Source organism: Phaethon aethereus (assembly GCF_964289735.1).
Source record: "Phaethon aethereus genome assembly, chromosome: 18".
Classification (NCBI taxonomy): domain Eukaryota; kingdom Metazoa; phylum Chordata; class Aves; order Phaethontiformes; family Phaethontidae; genus Phaethon; species Phaethon aethereus.
In genome coordinates, this window is record NC_138594.1 from 13,215,953 (window position 1) to 13,234,559 (window position 18,607).

An 18,607-nucleotide genomic window follows, 5' to 3' on the forward strand; every position below is an offset into this window, starting at 1 on the left:
GGTGCTGGAGCTGGGCGAGGACAGCCCCCCCGGAGCCCCCCGCCCGCAGGGCACGAGCCCCCCGGCTCAGCGGCATCCCTGGGCCTCCAACAGCTCCTCCAACAACAACATCGGCAGCGGCAGCCCGGCGTCCCGCGAGCCCCCGGCCGGCGACAGCTGGTGCTACCGACGCATGATCACCTTCCGGGGGCTGATGGCCAAGCCGCTGGGCACCGTGCCACGTGGCCAGGCCCAGCTCAGGGGGTCCCCGCCGGGCCACGACTTCCGCTGCCCACGGCAGGATCAGCCCCCCGGCACGGCCGGCGGCTCCTCCTCCCCGTACCGCTCGCCCTCCCCGCGGCGCCAGGCCTGGCACAGCCGTGACTCATCAACCTCCGGCCGCTCGCAGGCAGCAGCGCTGGCTGGCAGCCCCGGCACGCCGTGGGGCCCCGGCACGGCCCCGCCAGCCAGAGCGGGGGCCCAGCACGATGCCCGCCCGGACGAGAGCGTGGAGAGGAGCAGTCCTGCCCGCAGCCCGCCGCCCCGCGCCATGGCTGCACTGGGGCCGGGGGAGGCCGCGCCCATGGCCAGCACCGCCGCCCCGAACCCTGGCTCCCCCACGGAGCCCGGCGTAGACGGCGCCCAGCCCATGTCAGAGGCCTCTGAGGCGCCGGTGCTGGTGCCCGGGGAGGCTGCTGCGGACAAGACCTACTCCAGCGTCAGCGTACCCAGCGCGGACGAGGGGAGCGACGAGGACGCGGCAGAGCTGACCTCCGGTGTCTTCACCGACTTCTCCGGGGACTACGTGGAGCGGGCGGAGGCGGCCCCAGCGTTCAAGTCCCTGCAGAAGCAGGTGGGGACGCCGGACTCCCTGGAGTCGCTGGACATCCCCTCCACAGCCAGCTCCTGCGAGGCCTTCAGCCCCACCGCCTTCGTGCCCGCCGGCCAGCCCAAGGCCCTCGACAGCGGCTACGACACCGAGAACAACGAGTCCCCCGAGTTTGTCCTCAAAGAACCCCATGAGCCCCGAGAGCCGGAGGCCTTCAGCCAGCTGGGGAAGCCACCCCCGGGGCTGCCGGGGGGCGAGGGCGAGGGTCCGGCCCCTGAAACGCGGCTCTCCACCTCGCTCGGGGCTGAGCTGCACAGCCTCGCCGAGAAGAACCCCTATCGTGACTCTGCCTACTTCTCCGACTACGACACCGAGGCCGAGCGCAGCCCCAAGGACGAGGACAGCGACGGGTCCCGGACCCCAGAGGCAGAGGAGGGTCCCCGGCCCCCCATGCAGGCCCTGGGGCGAGCCCCTGTGCCGGGAGAGGACCCGCTGCACCCCCCGGGGGCGCCTGGCAGCCCCCCGGCAGCGCCTGGCGTTGCGGTGGCAGTGGACATTCCGGCAGCAGGGGTTTTGGTGGGGGACTGGAGGGGAGCAGAGGCTGGGGGTGCCCCGGCCAGCCCCACGGGGCAGGGGTCTGGAACAGATCGGCAACCTGCTGGCACGGGGCCGCTGCCGGGCAGCAACCTGCGGCTTGATGGAGACGCCTGTCCCCCGGGCTCTGCGCCGCCCAAGACTTTCTTCTTGACCCCAGCGCCGGCAAGCCCCGGGGAGCCGGTGTCCGTCGGAGGGATCTACGTGCCCAAGAGTGTCCCTGGACTTGGGGGACCCGCAGCCAGGGGCGAACAGACTGAGCTCCCCACGCCGGGGCTTGGGGAACCGCGGCTGCCTGCGGAGGGGACCGGGGTGGGCGATGCACCAGGGGGTCCCAGCACGCTGCCCCTGGGGGACAAGTCGCTTCCGGGCCTCTCCCCGCTCCCATCCGCCCGGGAGCTGCAGCCGGCTGCCCCCGAGCACCGCGAGGAGCCGCAGGAGGAGGAGGAGGACACGGAGGACAGCGACGAGTCTGACGAGGAACTGCGCTGCTACAACATCCAGGAGCAGAGCGAGGAGAGCGAGGAGGAGCCGGCGGCCGTGCCCATCGTGGTGGCCGAGAGCCAGAGCAGCAGGAACCTGCGCAGCCTCCTCAAGATGCCCAGCCTGCTCTCCGAGGCCTTCTGCGAGGACCTGGAGCGCAAGAAGAAGGCCGTCTCCTTCTACGATGACGTTACCATCTACCTCTTCGACCAGGTGGGCAGCCGCGGGGTGGGCAGAGCTGGGCGCTGGGCATGGCCCCCCGGCATTTTCGGGTGCTGTGATTGTGCACGGGGACCGGTGGTGGCAGCCGTGCCCAGGCGTGCCCCCAGCGAGAGTCCCCGCCTGTCTCCCCTCGTGCAGGAAAGCCCCACGCGGGAGCTGGCTGAGCAGAGTTTCCCGGAGCCCCCTCAGCCTTCGGGGCAGCCCCCCGCCGGCGGCAGCCCCCCCAGCCCAGCGGACAGGCTCAGCGCCTCGGATGACTCCTCGGATGGCAACGCGTCGGAAGAAAGTAAGAGGCCGGGAGGCGGCGGGCTGCCGGGGGGGCAGGCTGGGGTGACCCCCATGGTGGGCTCAGCCCCCTCGCTCTGTGTTGCAGGCGGCGGCTTCGAGTGGGACGATGACTTTCCGCTCATGCCGGTGAAGCCGTCCCTGATGCCCTCGCTGACAGGGATGCCGGTGGAGCCTGAGCTGGCCGTGCCCGCGCTGCCCGCCCTGCCCACGCTGGTGCCGGCACAGAAGCAGGTGCTGCCTGTCCAGTTCTCCCGGTTCACGGTCTCGCCCGCCCCGGTGTCCCGGTTCTCCATCACCCATGTCTCCGACTCGGATATGGACTCCATAGGAGGTGGGTCCCCCCCCGCGCTGCTGTGTGGGCAGCTGGGACCCCCCCGGGGGTCTGGAGAGCTGCCTTCCCCCGGTGCCAGCCGCGGTGGGAGCTGGGGGTGTGTGGGACACCCTGCCCTTGTGCCCCACGGGGACGGTCACCCCCTCCGAGGGGCCGGGTGTCCCGCGGGAGCACCGGGACCCACTCACGCCGCCTCTCCGCTCGTTGCAGGCAGCAGTGAAGATGGCGACCGGGAGTGAGCCAGCCGGGATGCTGGCCGGGCATCGCCCCGGCACCGGCATGGGGTGGCGGAGGACGGCGGGGCCGGGAGCGGGGTCCGGCCACGGGCTCCTAGACTGCGCTCTGGATTTTTTTAGGCAGATTTTATCGCAAGGAACTCGTTTGCTGCTGCGAGTGGGAGCGGGGCCGGCGCGGCCTGGGGCCAGGCGGTGGGTGACAGCCGTGCGTGCGCGTGCGTGTGCGTGTGCGTGTGGCTGTGTGCGTGCGTGTAGAAATAGACACATATATATATATATAGACATATATATATATATAAATTATAGCATTTAAAGGGTAGTGCCCTGACCTTGCTAACATTTGCGGAGTGTCCCCCCCAGTGAAGTCCGCCCTTGGCTTCTTGCCCACGTGTGCTCCCCGAGGTGGTGTTTGTCCCCACACCCCCGCGCTGTCCCCCCTCGTGCTGTGCGCTTGGCCTTACACCTCGCGGTGGCTTGGCTGCCCCACAGCCGCCCCACAGCATTCCCGAGCGAGGGGCCGCCGGCTGCTGCCGCTGCTTGATGTCGCCCCAAGTGCACCTGCTCCCCATGCCGGGGCTGCCACCGGCTCTCGTGCCCCCGCGCTCGGGGTGGGCAGCATGGTGGGGGGGGGGCTCAGGGAGGTGGGGAGCTCCCCCGTCCCGACGAGGGACCCCGAGGGCTGGTGGGACCCCTGCTCCGCTGTGGTGGGGAGCAGCACAGGGAGGGCTGGCGGGGGGTCCTGGCTGCCCCTGCGTGGGGCAGTCCCCCGGGACCCGCCGCCCTATTTTTGTATTTAAAGAAAAGGATAAAACCAAAACCCCCACCCAACCCCACCCTAAAAACAAAACTTGCTGTCGACTGAATCCACATTGATGCGATTTTAAGTTCTTGCTGCCAAAGAGACATGATGAGTTGGGGGGCGGGGGGGCACTCGCAATTCTTTGTTTTGGGTTTTTTTTTGTTTGTTCGTTACTTTTTAAAATTCATTTGAGGCTTAGGATAATTGTGCAATTCCAGCTTCCAGAAGGAAATGGAAGTAAGCGGAGCTGAGCGAAACCTTGAAATCAGGGCTGGTTCCTTTGGGGTCTATAGACCAAACCCTGAGGTGAGAAATGTCCCCCCTGGCCCCCCTCGCCCCCCACCCCGTGCCCTGCAGCCCCGGCTGGCTCCTGTCGCCCCGTGCACGTGGGGCAAGAGCACCCGTACTTGCGCACAGACACACACGTGCACAGACACACACATGCACCCATGTGGGACGGGGCTGGTGCCTGGGGGTTCTGCTCCACACCAGGGCACGGTGCTGTGGGATGACCCTGGCCCTGGCCCGGCACAGCTCGGGCACCGCGGCGAGGCCGCGGGTCCAGCCTGGCACCGGGCACAGGCGTTGCCATACTTGGCACAGCTCGGGCACCGCGGCGAGGCTGCGGGTCCAGCCGGCACCGGGCACAGGCGTTGCCGTACTCGCCCACCCTTCAGCCACCCTCATGGCCTGGAGCTGGGGGCGGGGGGCCCCTGTTGTAGACTGTTGTAAGGGGTGAGGGGGCTGTGCCCCCCCAGGGGACAGCCAGGGTCCCGGGGGGTCCCCAGCTTCAGCCCCAAAATCCAGGGCGGCTGCGCCTGCCCCGTACCCCGCTGCCGGCCGCTGCTGCTGGGGCAGCCCCTTGGCAGGTCACTGGCGGCAACTGTCGCTTTATTTAAGTATTTTATTTAAGCTCCAGCCTGGCCCCTAACACCCCCCCATGCCCCCCCAGCCCCAGCGCCGCCCTTGCAAGCTCTTTGCCGGGTGCTTTGCAGCGGGGGGGGGGCAGCACCCGCCTGTGGCGGGGGGCGTGCAGCCTGCGCAGGGGCGGGGTGCGGCCGGGGGGTGCCCGGCGTGCCCGTCCCGCAGCACCCCCCCGCGCCGCCGCCCTGCCTGCAGTGCGGGGCGGGGGGTTCCCTCGGCCCCCTGCCCAGGCGCCCCCCGCTCCCCCCTCGCGCCCAGGGCGGCGGGGTGCTGGTCCTGCCCCCCGCTCCCCGCTCCGGCCCCCCGCAGCCCGGGTTTGGTCTATGGCGCCGCAGGTCCCTGCCTCTGGAGGGCAGCATGAGGACAGAGCTGTGTCTTGGATATTTTTTTTAATAGAAAGGCTATTATTACATTGTCTATTTTATCAATACGGGTCATAATTGCTGTATTTTTTATCAGTGCTGATTTCCATACAGCTCCCAGCATGTGTGTCAAATATCATCGGGCCAATAATAAAGTTTTTAAAATATCTTAAGCCGTTTCCTGCCCAGATCATTGCCCGGCACGCAGGCAGCTGCCAGCTCTCGCCCCACGGTGCGCGTCAGCCCGGGGCTGCTCGGGGTGCAGACCAGCGACGCTCCGGGGCCAGGCGGATGCCTCCGGCCAAGGAAAACGCTAGAGGTGGGAGGGGTGGCGTGGGAGTTTATTGCTCATAAATTACGTTTTCTCATAAAATATTATTTCAGGTTACATCTTGCAGGTGCCACCACGCCGGGAGGCGCAGCGAAGGCCTGGGGGCCGGCTGGAGCCCGGGGCGGCTGCCCTGAGGTCCTGGGGGGCGGCAGCCCCCAGCGCAGGGCTGGAAGAGGACAACGCCGGTCCAGTGGCTGAGGGGACCCCAGGCCTGCCCCCACCCTGGGCTGTGACCCCCCAGCCCTCTCTCACCTGCCACCCCACACCCCAGCGGAGCCCTTCCCCTCGCCCCTGCCCCATCTGGCCCCCCCATCCATCTGTCCAGCCCCGGGAGAGGAAGGAGCGGCACGTCGACCAGGGAACCCAGCCCTTGCGCAAAGCCAGCGCCCGGGCAGTCGCAGGAGAAGCCGCTTTCCTGCAGCAGAGCTGCAAAAACCATCAGCGGGGACACGGCGGCAATGAGCCATCGCGGCTGACCGGGAAAGAGCCCTGCCCGCCTGGAGCCCCACCGGCAGCGACCCACGTGCCCGGGGCTCTCTGTGCTCAGCGAAGCGCCTGCTGCACGGGCCGCAACGCACTAGCGATTAAAAAGTGCAAAATGACAAATACAACGGAAAAGGCAAACCCTCCGAGGGCACCGAGCCCGTGCTGCCCGGCATGCAGCCGCTCGCCCGCGGGAGACGCAGCTCCTGCCTGGAAAACCCCTTCTCCCTGTTCCCGTGCTGGCTCGGCTTGGGGCGAGTGGCAGCCGGGAGCTGCACGAACAGCCCAGGAGCTGGCTCGCTTGTGGGGTGCACACCCCAGCAATAAGCTCAGTGAGTGTGTATATATATATCTATATCTATTTCTCTCTCTACATCTATCTCTCTCTCATGCAGCCCTAGTAATAGAGGAAGAGCAAACAGCCAAGCAAGAGGTCTGGACAAGAGACCCTGTTTGAGAAGAGCACCCCTTCAACTGCCAGGCACCCCGCGGCCCTGGGCACCCCAAGGCACGCTTAAACAGAGCCCTCATCTCCAAAAGTGTGTTTTTTCTAGCTTATATTTTACAGCAGTACCGTAATACCCTACTATACACAGAGGTCTGGCGCTGCAGGAGCTCTGGGAGCGGAGCCGTCCCCATCCCCGTCCCCGTCCCCGCGGGGGCTGCAGTGCTGGCTCCCCACTGCCGGCATCCAGCCACCTCCCAGCCTGCGGCAGGTGAGCGGAGCACAGCCCGGGCGGCCGGGGACTCGCAGGAGCCTGGGAGCTGCCTACAGCTCCCACCACCCCTTTGGCTTGCACGGGGGATCCTGGCTATCCTGCCTGTCCCAGGGACCCCTCGGGCCAGGCAGGGGGGATGGGGGGGCTGTCTCCCCTCTGCCATTGCCGCTCCACCCTGTGCGAGCCTGAAGCACAGCTCATCTCTGGAGAGCTGCTTTCCAGCCGAGGCCATTCTCCCGACCACTGCGAGCTGCTGCTAAGCCTAGAAGCAAACCTGGCTACGGGACATGCTGCCATCACGCTAGTTCTGCGCAGGCAACGGACAAAAGGCAGCGGTTTAACCCTCTGCCACTGAGAGGAATAAGGTGGGTCTAGAGAAGAGAGAACTAGGGCACTAGCTTTAGCCTTTGGCTTTGAAAGCAGCAGGATTAAATAAACTCTGCCTAAAAATGAAGTCCTGGAAAGCCGGACATGCAGCGACGAGGAGGAGGCGGTGAGTGCCGCGTGGCACGGCGGGCGCCAGCGCTCCCGGATCAGCTGATGAGTGGAGCCGAGCGGTCGTTCGTCACCGTTGGCTTCAGCTGGACGTTGGCAAAGGGATTCCTGCAGAGAAAGAGAGGAAGGCAGAGTTTAGTAGGAGGGATGGTGGCAGAATGGCCTGCAAGGATGGGGCACCAAGCACAGCGAGCGGTGACCTGGTGAGACCCCGAGATTTTGCCGCAGAGCCAATGTGGCTCTGCTCACTGCAGAGGCTGTGCTGGACGTCCCTCGAGGCTGAGCCCAGGCCCGAGCAGGGCTGTCGGTGAGCCCGGAGCTGCCAGCCCTGTCCCCTCCACCCGCCCGGGTTCAGCAGCATTTGGGAAGGGGTTAAGCTGGAGCCCTCAGGCTGAGCTGTCCCCTGCTCCTCTGCTTCTCTCACAGTTACAAGCCATGGTGGATGCGAGACCAGCCGGCAAGGGCTACTGCATGCAGGATGTTCTCCCACCTCGCCTTCCAGCAGGCCTAAAGCTTGGGCTACCGAGGGGGGGCCAGGGCTGGAGAAGTTGCTCCAGCCCCCCAGGCTGGGCTCGAGCCATTCCCATGCACGGGAGCACCCCGAGATCACCCAGCTCTGCACCGCTATGGGGGAGCAGGCGGTTACAGCTCCCTGCACGCTGTCTGCCGAGGGATGCGCGGGGACACCCGGGCAAGAGCAGAGCCTGCAGCTCCGAGCTGTGCCGGCTGGGAAGCCTTTGGAGAAGTTAAACGTCAGAGAGGCAGAGCGCGGGGAGGGGAAGGGCGCCCGGACGAGCCAGCTGCACAGGAGGAGCTCGGCAGGGCCACAAGGCCGAGCCCAGCCTGGCTCCCGGCAAGCCAGCCTCGGCTGCGCCGGGGAGCGGCAGCGTGCCGCAGCCAGAGCTGTGAGCAGCCGGGCTGAGCCAGGCTTTACCTACCTGGGGAGTCCCCAGCGCCGTCCCGCTGCCGCCGGCTACGGCTATTGCCACGCACGGCGTTTGCAAATATGCAGCCCCGGCATGCACGCTGGGACAGGGGACAGGGCTGCCGCGCAGGGTGCTGCGACACGGGGAGCACCCTTACCTGCCCGGGGAGGTCCCCTCTGTGCCCTCCTGGCAGGACAGAACGCCCAGGGGTGCAGGTAGGTGTGGGGGGTCCGCTGGCCGCGCTGTGGCGCGCAGCCCCCCGGGCTACCCGGAGCCATCGGGTCCAAATCGGCACCGGGCGCGGCGGCGCGCCTCTGCAGCCCCCCGCAGCCCCGCAGCCCCTGCCTCTCCTGCCTGCAGGCAGCCAGCCCTTCCCTGCCCGGGCAGCCCCAGCCCAGCCCCTGCCCCCAGCCCTCCCCGGGGAGCTGCACCAACTCTCCGCAACAGAGGCAACGGCCCTGTGCCTGCGGCCGCGAGCCCCGCTCGGTCCCGGCCCTGCCACGTCCCTGCCCGCCGGGCCCCCGGCAGGTCCCCGCGCGGCAGAGCCCTGCCCTCCTGGGGCGCGGGGGCAGGTAACGCGCCAGCCGGACGAACACAGCGCTGGGGCTAAGCCACGTCAGGAGCAGCCGTGGTTACCGGCTACCTCTGGCTGGACCCGAGCAGCTTTGGGATGGCCCCGGCCACCTCCCGCAGGCAGGAGGAAGGGGCTCAGTCCCTCTGGCCCCCCAGTAAGGGCACTCCCTGTCTCCCCCAGCCCCTCTCCCCTGCCCTCCACTTCGCTCTCCAAGTGCTCTTTTGCTTTCCTCAAGAGATAAACGGCTTTTGCTTAAAAATAGGGTAATTAATTTCCCACCTAATTAATGCAGATTCTTAGATCACTCTTCCCCCCAGGATGCCAAAATAGCTTCTCAGGACTGGAGGGAGAGGAAAGGTTGCTTTGATGAGTCACCAGGGGTTATTATTTAACTATTTTTGTTCTGGCAGAGAAGAGCCATTGGGATGAGAGCCCGCAGCTCCGGCAGCCGTGGGAAAACCAGCTCACGGATCAAAGAGAAACGGGGAAGGGGCTCTCCTGGGGTCTGCAATGCTGGCGAGGGGGTCTCTGCTCCTTGGGAAACTCCTCCATCCCTGCCCTGGGGCCACGGCTCAAGTCAGGACGAGGAGGCTCCCAAGATGCGTCCCCAGGGCGGTCTACAAGCAAAAGAAGCTGCTCAAAAAACTTGACATTAGTGTGGATCCGCTCTGTCCCACAGAAGGGGGCTGGGGACGGTGATGCAGCGGCTAGGCGCTGGTGGGACTGCCAAGACCGGAGACCTACAAGCAAACAGGCTGGTTACGGGGAGCAGGGGAAGCAGCAGGAGCAGCTCTGCGGCCCCGGGGGAAGCACAGCCCCGGCGGGCTGCCCGGCGTGGCGGCGGTGCGAGGAGCCGTGCAGATGCAGCGCGGTTAGACCGGGAGCTCCTGCCACCGGGAGGGGGACAAGCGGTGACCAAGGGAGGGGACGCGCTCAGCCAGGTGCAGGGGGAAGCAGAGCAGTGGCACCGTCCCCACGCAGCCCCGCGGCCGTCACCCGCTGCCCAGCACCAGCACACCCAGGGCTTGGCCCCCCGAGACCATCAACTTACTAACTACGGGCAGGGGCAGCTCAAAACCTGGCCACTTCAACATCGGGGCTGCAAGGGAAAGAGAAGGCGGGTTGGAGCGCACCGGGATGCGCTCCGACCCCTTGACGGGAACAGAAGGTGGTGTTAAGGAGAGGAACTGGGCTATGCGCCGGCGGCCGCCCCGGCACAAGAACCCGCCGGCTGCACAGCGCCTCTGGGCAGAGGAAACAGGAAGAAAAAGAAGAAAAAGGAGGAAAAGTCATGTTTATTGAGTTGCTGGTGCTGCCCGCCGGCTCCCTGCGAGGAGGGGAAGGAAGGGCCCGGCCAGCCGGGGCACCGGGAGCCACCTGCAGAGAGGCCAGGCCAGGCATGGCGGGGGCTGTGGAAGGGAGGGGGGCAGCTTCCTTCCCCCTGCCCCGGCCATCGCCGCTTTCCCACCGCTGCCAGGTCGGGAAAGCGCAGCCGCAGCCTCAGCACGCGGCCGCAGCAGCGTCCCCTCGAGATGCACACGGAGGAGGGACCCGGCCCTTAAAACAGTTTTAGCTGCTCCCGCTCAGCAAAGCTGTTTGTGCGAAGCGGCACCCAGGGTCTCCCACGGCCGCCTGATGCTGAGGGGACGGAGAGGCCAAAAAAAAAAAAGGCATGGCAATGTGCAACGGGCGATGCAGACCGTGACGGGCAGCACACAGGCACGGCAGCCGAAAAAGACACTGAGGCCCAGCTCAATGCAATAAATAAAACTTTTATTCGAACAGTAACTCAGTACAGGGCACATTTCTCTCTGGCTTTTAAAAAAAAAAGGTTTTCCAGCACTTTACAGTCTCCGTACAGGCTTTGCTAGGCTGGGTTTTTTTTTCCCCCTCTACATTCAGTCATTCAGCATGAAATACCCTGGGTTAAAAATCTTTAGCAAAATTAGGACATTGATGCAGGAGGGTCTTGTTACAATATGCCCTTAGGCGAGTATATAAAACAAGAACGTGTCCGTGTGTGTCTGTATTGCCAGCAATGTCCTAGTAAACAGGCAATGAAAGAGGTTTTAAAAATCACATCAGAAAAAGAAAGCGTGTACAGCTTTGCGGTGGAGACGGCCACGGGCACTGGAAGGGCTACGGCCAGGCTCGGCTGCGGGAGCGGGACCCCCAAGCGCCAACGCAGTGGGGTGGAGACCCCCAGCCACTGCTGAGCCCCCGGCGCAGCATGGGGGCTGCCTCGCTCACGCCCAGTTTAGGGATGCGAGCGCATCCTCGGATGGCTCTGCACCAGCCCCCAGCGCTAACGTGAGGTAACAATACCTTGCTACAAAAAATATATATATATTTATAAAACAACCAGGAGTAACCCTTCCAGGGGGGCTGCCGGCTGCGCCCCACAGCTGGCGGGACCCCAGCCGAGCAGCAGCCCTTTCCCCGGGGCAGGAGCTCTGCGCCATCCGCTTCTCCCAAAGCCACCACGGCGGGCGACTGGATGGAAGCGGATCAGGCCGAGGGGGAAGCACGGGGCTGCTGCCCCCCGCAGGAATGGCATCCCGGGCACGGGCATCCCGGATGCTCGGTAACAGTACGGACACCAGAGGCCATGCATATTTGCTCCAGTCTGGGAGGTTTTGTCCAGGCTCGTGCGAGGCGGCTGGCGTGCAGCCCCAGAGGAGGGATAGTGCATCGCTAACATTCACACAGGAGTACAAAAACTGGGTCCCACTAAAGTGTAAACTGCATCCAGGCTGCTTCAAAGCGAGCACAGACCGATCGGCAGTTTCTGCTCTGAAAAGGCTTCAGAAACAAGGGCACTGTGAACACCAGGGAGGGGTGGAGAAGCACCATGGTTTCCTTGAAGATCACAAGAGTTTAAAACCCAAAAGAAGTAGAGAAAGAGAAACGAGGGGGAAAGAAAATAAAACAGGAGGGAAAGAAGCAGAAAGCTCTTCCAAGCAGCAAGGGGCCGCCGCTAGCCAAGGTGTCCTCACACCGTTGATACCAAACTGCCACTGCCGCTGCAGAACAAAGCACAGGAGACTGCCAGAGTGGCCAGCACCGCCGGCGCGCGCCGCGCGGCAGCACCGTGCCCAGGAGCCCAGCTCCCCAGCACGGTGCCACGGGGACCGGCAGCAGCCCCCCTGCTGCGGAGCTCGACCCCTGCCCCTCACCGCTTCGCTCGCAGTTCGGGGCTCTGGGTTTGCCTCCAAGAGCGAGAGAGGGCGGCTCCAAGGCAGAGGGAATGGGGATGGAGGAGCTGCCGGCTGGGATAGGGTGCCAGGGAAAGACCCCCCAGAGCGTGCGCCCTCCATGGCGTTGCTCCTGGGTGCAGGCCCCAGGGAGGAGGCCGGGGAGATGTGGCTCTCCAGAGGAGCACAAGGGGTGCGAGGTTGGGGACGGCGGGGGCCAGCCGTGGGACCTGCCACCCCCAGGAGACACTGGGTCCCTCCGCACTCGCAGACGAGACCTGCGCCGCGCCCTCCACCGCGCGGCCCCACCCCAGCCACCGCCTGTCCCCCGGGGAGCCCACGCAGGGACACCCTGCGGGGCCACGGCACCACGGCTTCACCCAGAGCCAACACCAACAGTTCACTTTCGGGTAACGTGACAGGAAGGTGAAGCCTTACCTGCTGACGGATCTCGTCCCGTAGTCGTCGAGACCCTGCAGAGAGGAGGGGAGGAAGCACGGTGAGGGGTGGGGGCCGTGGGCTGTGCCCGTTCAGGTGCCACTTGGAGGGTCACACGAACAGACCAAAGTGCATCGGGACCCAGGGATGCTGGGGCTGAGAGCCAATGCATTTGGAAAGGAAAAGGAAATATGGAGATGATTTAAATGGGATTTAGACAGCAGAGAGTGAAGTTGCACCACTCTCTTCGGAGCAGGACTTTATTCTGGCAAGACAAGGGAAAGCAACAGCCGGGAGAGCCCTGGTCTGCTCTGCCCAGCCCCGCTGTGGTAGAGCTCCAGCCACTTTTGAGATAACAAGACACTCAAAGAGGGATTGAATAAGTCTGAGAGACACTAGTGGAATGTTCTGTGGAAAGAGGTGTTTATCTGTATTAACTCCCACCAGAAACCCACAGGGTTTTGGACCATTTTCTCCTTCAGCCGGTTCCAAGCGGCATTTGCAGCTGGAAGGACTGCACTGGTCCAAGGAGCAGATGGGGACCAGGCTCGGAGGATGTCCCTCAAAGACATCGCTCCCTGGGCAAGGACCTGCCCTGGCATATGGCCATGGAGCAGCTCTGCTCTCCATGACAAACACAGGACCGCTCTGGGAAGGAGTGGGAGTTGCTGGTCCCTGAGCTGCCCATGCACCAGGGATCAGAGACCCACATTCCCACTGTCCCAGGAACGCTCCCCATCGTGAAACCCCAAATCCAGCAGCAAACCCTGCTGGGAAACCCTGGCAAGAAGCTGGGGCTGCGTTTGTCCCATCCCCTGCAGAGAGGGCCAGACACCGGCTGGAGCTGCCACCGCTCCGGAGCGCCGGGCCGAAGGGTCGGGAGCCGTACAGCCACCTCTCCCCCTCCTCATCCTCCAGCATGTGCCGAGTGCTCTGGGGAAGCCAATGTGGCTCATCCCACCACACTCATTCTGGCAGGGAAGTCCCACCACGCCAGCGGCTCCTGGGTTAAGCTGACATCATCCACACACACATCCTCCCCAACTCATTATCCATGAAACCCTGAGCTTGTTTTGGACGACCGCCAGAGTGGGAAGCCCTGGCCAGGGTCTGCCCCAGACCCACACGCTCCCCCCTGCATCCCCACAGGACCGTCACCGCCTTCACTTGGCATGTGCCAGAGAAAACGCTTCCAGCTGCCTGTGAACAGCTCGTTTCTGGTGGGAGGCTCCCATGTGGTTGGCAAGTGTTTTCCTTTGGGGGCTTACGGCGCCGTTTTGTGCCACTCGCTCCCTGTGCCTTGCCCGTTCCACCCACGTGAGCCAAACTGGACGGTCCTCCCCATCCGCTGCTCTCCTCTCCCACCGCCCCCCTGCATCCCTGCTCCTTCTCCCCAGGAGAGATGCTCAGCAGGAGGGCGGCCCCGGGCAAGGCACACGGGTCGCCAGGCAAAAACAGCCAACTGCCCGTAAATCCCAAGGGAAACATTGCGCGCGTTCAGACTTACAGCTGTCGACCTAGAGTAAGGCTTGTAGTGAGCGGAGGGTGGTTGGCAGAGGCCACTGGAATAGTCTTTAATTGCACAACCATAGGGCATTAGGTAGTCCTACGAACAACGAACACAGGTTGGAGAGCAGCCCTCCTGCACCCGCACGCTGTCTGCGCCACGCCGGGACCGAGAACACGCTTTAACACGTTCCATCCTTCTGCTTTAAAACCACGGGCGGGATGGAGAAGCTGCAGACACCCAGGCCACCGTGCGCCGGGCTCCAGCACAGACTAACGCCCAGGGATTTGCTCAAGCACCTCCCGGTTCATAAACAATCTGCCCCCCGAAGTGGGAGAAGCCCCTGCTGCCCCACGGGCTTACCTGGGAGAAGGCGGGCACGGCCACGCTGTACGGCCTCTGCTTGAAGGTGTTGATGCCTTGTGCCGGGAAGGCTTGGGAGGCCATGCCGTAGTCGGGCGGTGGGATGGCGATGTCGTCTTTGTCCAGCAGGTTGCCAGTGCTGCTGCTCTTCCCTTGCTGCAGGCTGGGCGGGGGGACCCAAAGCAGAGGCATCAGCACCAGCCCACCCCAGGCTGAGACCCCCAGGTGCCCGTCCACCCATGGTAGGGGACCCCATGGCCAAAGACACACCCCCGCCCCAGCTACCCCCATCCCATGCTGGGAGCTATTCCTAACGACACGCTTCGTGTCCAGGGAAAGCAGAGTATTCCCATCCCAAGCCCCCAAGCCTGTCCTGGGAGGGACACAGCAGCCACACGACGCTCCTACCTCGTGTGGACCCGCTCGCTGCCATCGCTGTCGAGGACCCGCGTGTAGGAGAAAGGAAACCAGCCCCTCCTGAAAGGCAAAGGCAGGGGATGAAGCCAAACCCATGTTTATTCGGGGGGGATCCAGAGAGGCTGCACCTGGAGCGCAGCAGTTTGCGGGGACGGCCACAGCACTCACATTTTTGTTTTCTCACTCTCTCCGTAATGCCAGCCATCCCTGGCCTCCGGCACCAGCAGCGTGATGAGGTCACCCTCCTTGAAGCTCAGGAGGGTGCTGTTATCTCCGGCAGCGTGAGAGAAAATGGCCTGCACCCTCGTCCTGCCGTTCCTCTCGAGCCCTGCGGCCATGGAGCTGGAGCGTGGCAGTGTCTTGTTTTCAGCTGGTGGGAGACAGAGACCAACGAGTGCCCCAAGTCCTTCACCCCGCGGCCAAGCCCAGGCACGGGCAAGGGCAGGTCCCTAACCTTGCTTGTTTTTACTCCAGGTGCCACTGCTCTTGGCATCACCACCAGCCGCGGCAAACGGAGCAGCCTCCCTACACAAGATTCCTCATGATTTTTCTCCTGGAAATCCTGTCCTTGGGCTGAAAGCCCACCCAGCCGAAGCCGTGGCAGAGCCCGGCTCTGCTCATTTCCTAAGCCCAGGTCCAGGGGCACGAGCAGCACTCGATGCTGGCGGGATGCTGCCGGTTGCTGCCCCACCACCAAGAGCATCCCTGACAGCCCCGCTCACCGCAGCTGCGACCGGCCCCTGCCAACCACTCCCCGCGAGCGCCATCCGGCACGGCCGGCACCACGGTGCCCCGGGAGCCCCCGGAGCGGAGGACGGGGAGGACGGGGCCTCACCTGATGCATAGCTGTTTTTTGGTGGCACATTTTTGCGAACTGGGAGTGTATTGGAGTAAGAGTCGCTCAGCTGCTTCTGAGGCTGGGGAGGAGATAAAGATTTGGGCTGTGCTGGCTTCATCTCAGACCAGTGGTTGTACCCGTCACTGTCTGGGCCTGAGGCTCCGTTCATCACCGGCATGGCCTCCTGCGCCGACATGCGCTATGGAGAGAGGAGAGGAGGGTGGGGGGGAGATGGGGAACATCTTCATTAGGGCATCCCACCGCAGCTCCTGCAGTGGGATGCAGCTCCATGGGAAGTGGTTCAGAGCAGACCGGAGCTTCAGCCTGTTGGGTTTAGTTCGCCACCTGAGACAAAGCGCTCCAGGGGGAGCGGTGGGGTCACCTCTACGTCCTCTGGGGTCACCTCACCACTTTTACTGCCCCAAGCTGCCTTGCACCTGATAAATCCCTCCTGAGCTCTACTGCTCAGCTCGTGCCCCCACATCAGCCAGGGAGACCCTTTTCTGAAGGGTCTTTCATCCCATGGCTCACTCCAAGCACCATGGTTACTGGGGTACCTCGCTTCAGCCCCACAGCTCTGGGACCAGCCTGGCCAGGCGAGTCCACCTCGTGGGTTCCCCAATGCCCCCTGGGAGCCCCTGGCCCTCCAGCGCTCAGCAACCCAGGCAGGATGGGACGGGACAGGCTGCCCATCCCTGCGTCAGCCATGCCGAACTCCATCCCGCATCCCAGCGCGATGCGTGCACGGAGCTGCCTGTCGCTGCGCGTCAACGACAGTCCACCAAAAGGCGACTTGCTGAGGACAACGGTGACACCGGCCAGGGCTCGTCCCTCCAGCTTTGCTCAGAAGGGCAGGACAACTTCCACCACAGAGATACTTACTCCTACAAAAGGTGCCAGCTCCGGGGGGACAGGAAGAGGTTTGGCACCAGGGATGGGGTCAGAGATGATGAGGTTGGATTTGGATGTAGACAGAGGGCTGGGCATAATGGTGCCATTGCTGCTGGCAGCCATCTGCTGCATCAGCTGTATAGCGCGGTCTGGGATCTTGTTGGGATCCGAGCAGGACTGCTGCCACAGCGGCAGCTTCTGCGTCAGCATCTCCTTCCCCTGCAACAGAGGAAAAACGAGGCATGAGGGCACAGGAGTGCAGGGAAAGCGCCCAGCTCTGCAGCCCTCCCTGGACAGCACTGCGCGGACCCGGAGCTGGTCTAATCCTGGCCACAAGATCCATCGACTGCTCTGGGAATGGCACGGATGAGCTGAAACACAGGGACACAGCTGTGCCAGCACGGTGTAATGAAAAAAGCAAAGGAGGCAGGGAAAAGGTAATCCACCTCCCCACCTTATTCCGAGATATCCTGCGGTATCGGGGCAGTTCCAGGAGCAGAGGGGCCGTAGGAAGCCAGGCAGGGTGCTGGGCTCCTCAGGGAACAGCACCGCTCGACCGAGCGGAGAAATAACACCTGAGCGAAGGCTCAGCAGTGCACGGCCTGTGCCCTCGCCCCGGTCCCGAGGGATGAGCTTCTCAGCCCCGATGGCCTCTGGCTCCGCTGCCCGGCAGCTGAACCCACCCTGCTGTTCCCTGCCTGCGGGCAGGGTCTGTAGCCACCCGCTGCCATGCTCCGGGCCAAGGGGAAAAACCCACAAGCCAAAAGATGGAGCTAAACTTGCCCTTACTCAGCTAACACACCCATGCCGTGGGAGTGCGCATCCCACCGTGTGACTCCCCAAGGCAGGAGATGTCCCAAATCACCCCGAGGTGATTCCTCAGCCAAACACCACACAGACCCCCAGCCATCTGCCTGAACGCCTCCCGGCAGATGCGCCGCGAAGAGTCGGCTCCGGTAAGCCTGACTGCTAGCTCGCCCGCCAGCAGAGCCCTGCGGCCGCAAGCGACCCAACACCTCTGCACGGCTTCGCAACCGCTCCCACCTGGAGACACCTCGGTCCCTACATGTCAAAAACCCCTCTAAAGCCAATTTCAGAGCCCCAGCTCATTTCCCCGCTATCGGCCGCCGCCTCACCACGCAGACCGCGGCTGCTGCCAGCATCCTCTGGGAGCCACAGGCAGCAGCGGGATGGCGTTTTCAGCCGGCAAAGCCCACGCCGGCTGCCGCGGGGCTGGGCGCCCACGTCGCACACACGCCCACCAAGCTCTGGACCAGCCACATGCAAAACCACCCTCCACGCGCTGCTGCAAGATTTTGGTTTCACTGTGCCGCAGCCATGCTGCGGGTGCCGGCACCCTCATGCCTGCCAACGCCGCATCCCTGGGGGGGAATTTTTCCCTCCCGCACTACAGGAGGAGTTCGCATATGCCGAGCATCGATTCAGCCCGCAGCGCGAGGACTGCGCTGACTAATCCAAACTCCTTCTCCCGCTCTCCAGTGCCAAAGCCCGGCGGTGACAGATGGGTGCTGTGAGCGACGGGGGGTGGCGGTGGGGAACAACCAGAATGGGAGCACGAGGCTGCGGGAGCAGTGCCGGCGTTCCCAGCTCTCGTCTGGACAGATTCCACTCTGGACCAGCGCAGGGGGCTGCCGCTCCCCAGGCTGGCAGGCAGCAGCTCTGGCCCAGGAGACGTGGGCTGCCTGGGAACAGGCAAGAGGGGGGTTGGAACAGCAGTTTAATCCTTGGTTTAATTCCCACCTTTGCTAAGGCCAGGGGGCACTTAGTCCTGCCCTGCCAGGCGGGCAGTGCCGTTCCGACTTACGAGGAGCGGCTGAGGGAACTGGGGGTGTTCAGTCTGGAGAAGAGGAGGCTGAGGGGAGACCTCATCGCTCTCTACAACTGCCTGAAAGGGGGTTGTGGTGAGGTGGGGGTTGGTCTCTTCTCCCAAGGAACCAGCGATAGAACAAGAGGAAATGGCCTCAAGTTGCGCCAGGGGAGGTTTAGATTCGAGATTAGGAAAAATGTCTTTACTGAGAGAGTGGTCAAGCATTGGAACAGGCTGCCCAGGGAGGTGGTGGAGTCACCATCACTGGAGGTGTTCAAAAAACATGTGGACGTGGCACTTCAGGACATGGTTTAGGGGACACGGTGGTGTTGGGCTGATGGGTGGACTGGATGATCTGAAAGGTCTTTTCCAAGCTTAATGATGCTGTGATTCTGTGACTCCGAGGAGGAACGTCACTGCTTGGCATTTCTGCTGCTTTTGCAAATCACGAGCTGATGCACAAGGATCGTGACCACCCTCCACCAGGGCAGAGCCCTCAGACCTTGGTGACCATGACATGCAGGAGAGGGTAACTCAGCCCCATCCGCCTACCGCA

General features: G+C 63.9%; 2 protein-coding genes across 6 annotated transcripts in view; one reads left to right on the forward strand and one right to left on the reverse strand.

The window, feature by feature from the left end:
• AATK (apoptosis associated tyrosine kinase) overlaps positions 1-3,141 on the forward strand; it is a gene marked incomplete at its 5' end in the record, with an annotated part of 21,553 nt that extends 18,412 nt beyond the window's left edge. The window contains 4 exons of the mRNA XM_082008143.1: positions 2-2,098; positions 2,246-2,393; positions 2,481-2,726; positions 2,937-3,141. Of these exons, the coding sequence (XP_081864269.1) occupies positions 2-2,098; positions 2,246-2,393; positions 2,481-2,726; positions 2,937-2,965 (2,520 nt within the window). The 3' untranslated portion in view covers positions 2,966-3,141. The remainder of the gene's footprint in view (position 1; positions 2,099-2,245; positions 2,394-2,480; positions 2,727-2,936) is intronic.
• A 3,896-nt stretch (positions 3,142-7,037) lies between these two features.
• Positions 7,038-18,607, reverse strand: part of BAIAP2 (BAR/IMD domain containing adaptor protein 2) — a gene marked incomplete at both ends in the record, with an annotated part of 45,086 nt that continues 33,516 nt past the window's right edge. For 2 of the 5 annotated variants that reach the window (XM_082008086.1, XM_082008084.1), the window contains 7 exons: positions 11,568-11,598; positions 12,208-12,242; positions 14,078-14,240; positions 14,486-14,554; positions 14,663-14,864; positions 15,330-15,531; positions 16,215-16,442. In XM_082008086.1, coding sequence (XP_081864212.1) covers positions 11,568-11,598; positions 12,208-12,242; positions 14,078-14,240; positions 14,486-14,554; positions 14,663-14,864; positions 15,330-15,531; positions 16,215-16,442 — 930 coding nt within the window. Of the gene's footprint in view, positions 7,184-9,646; positions 9,675-11,567; positions 11,599-12,207; positions 12,243-14,073; positions 14,241-14,485; positions 14,555-14,662; positions 14,865-15,329; positions 15,532-16,214; positions 16,443-18,607 lie in introns of those variants that run through there. The other 3 variants (XM_082008083.1, XM_082008085.1, XM_082008087.1) reach the window with 3 other exon arrangements.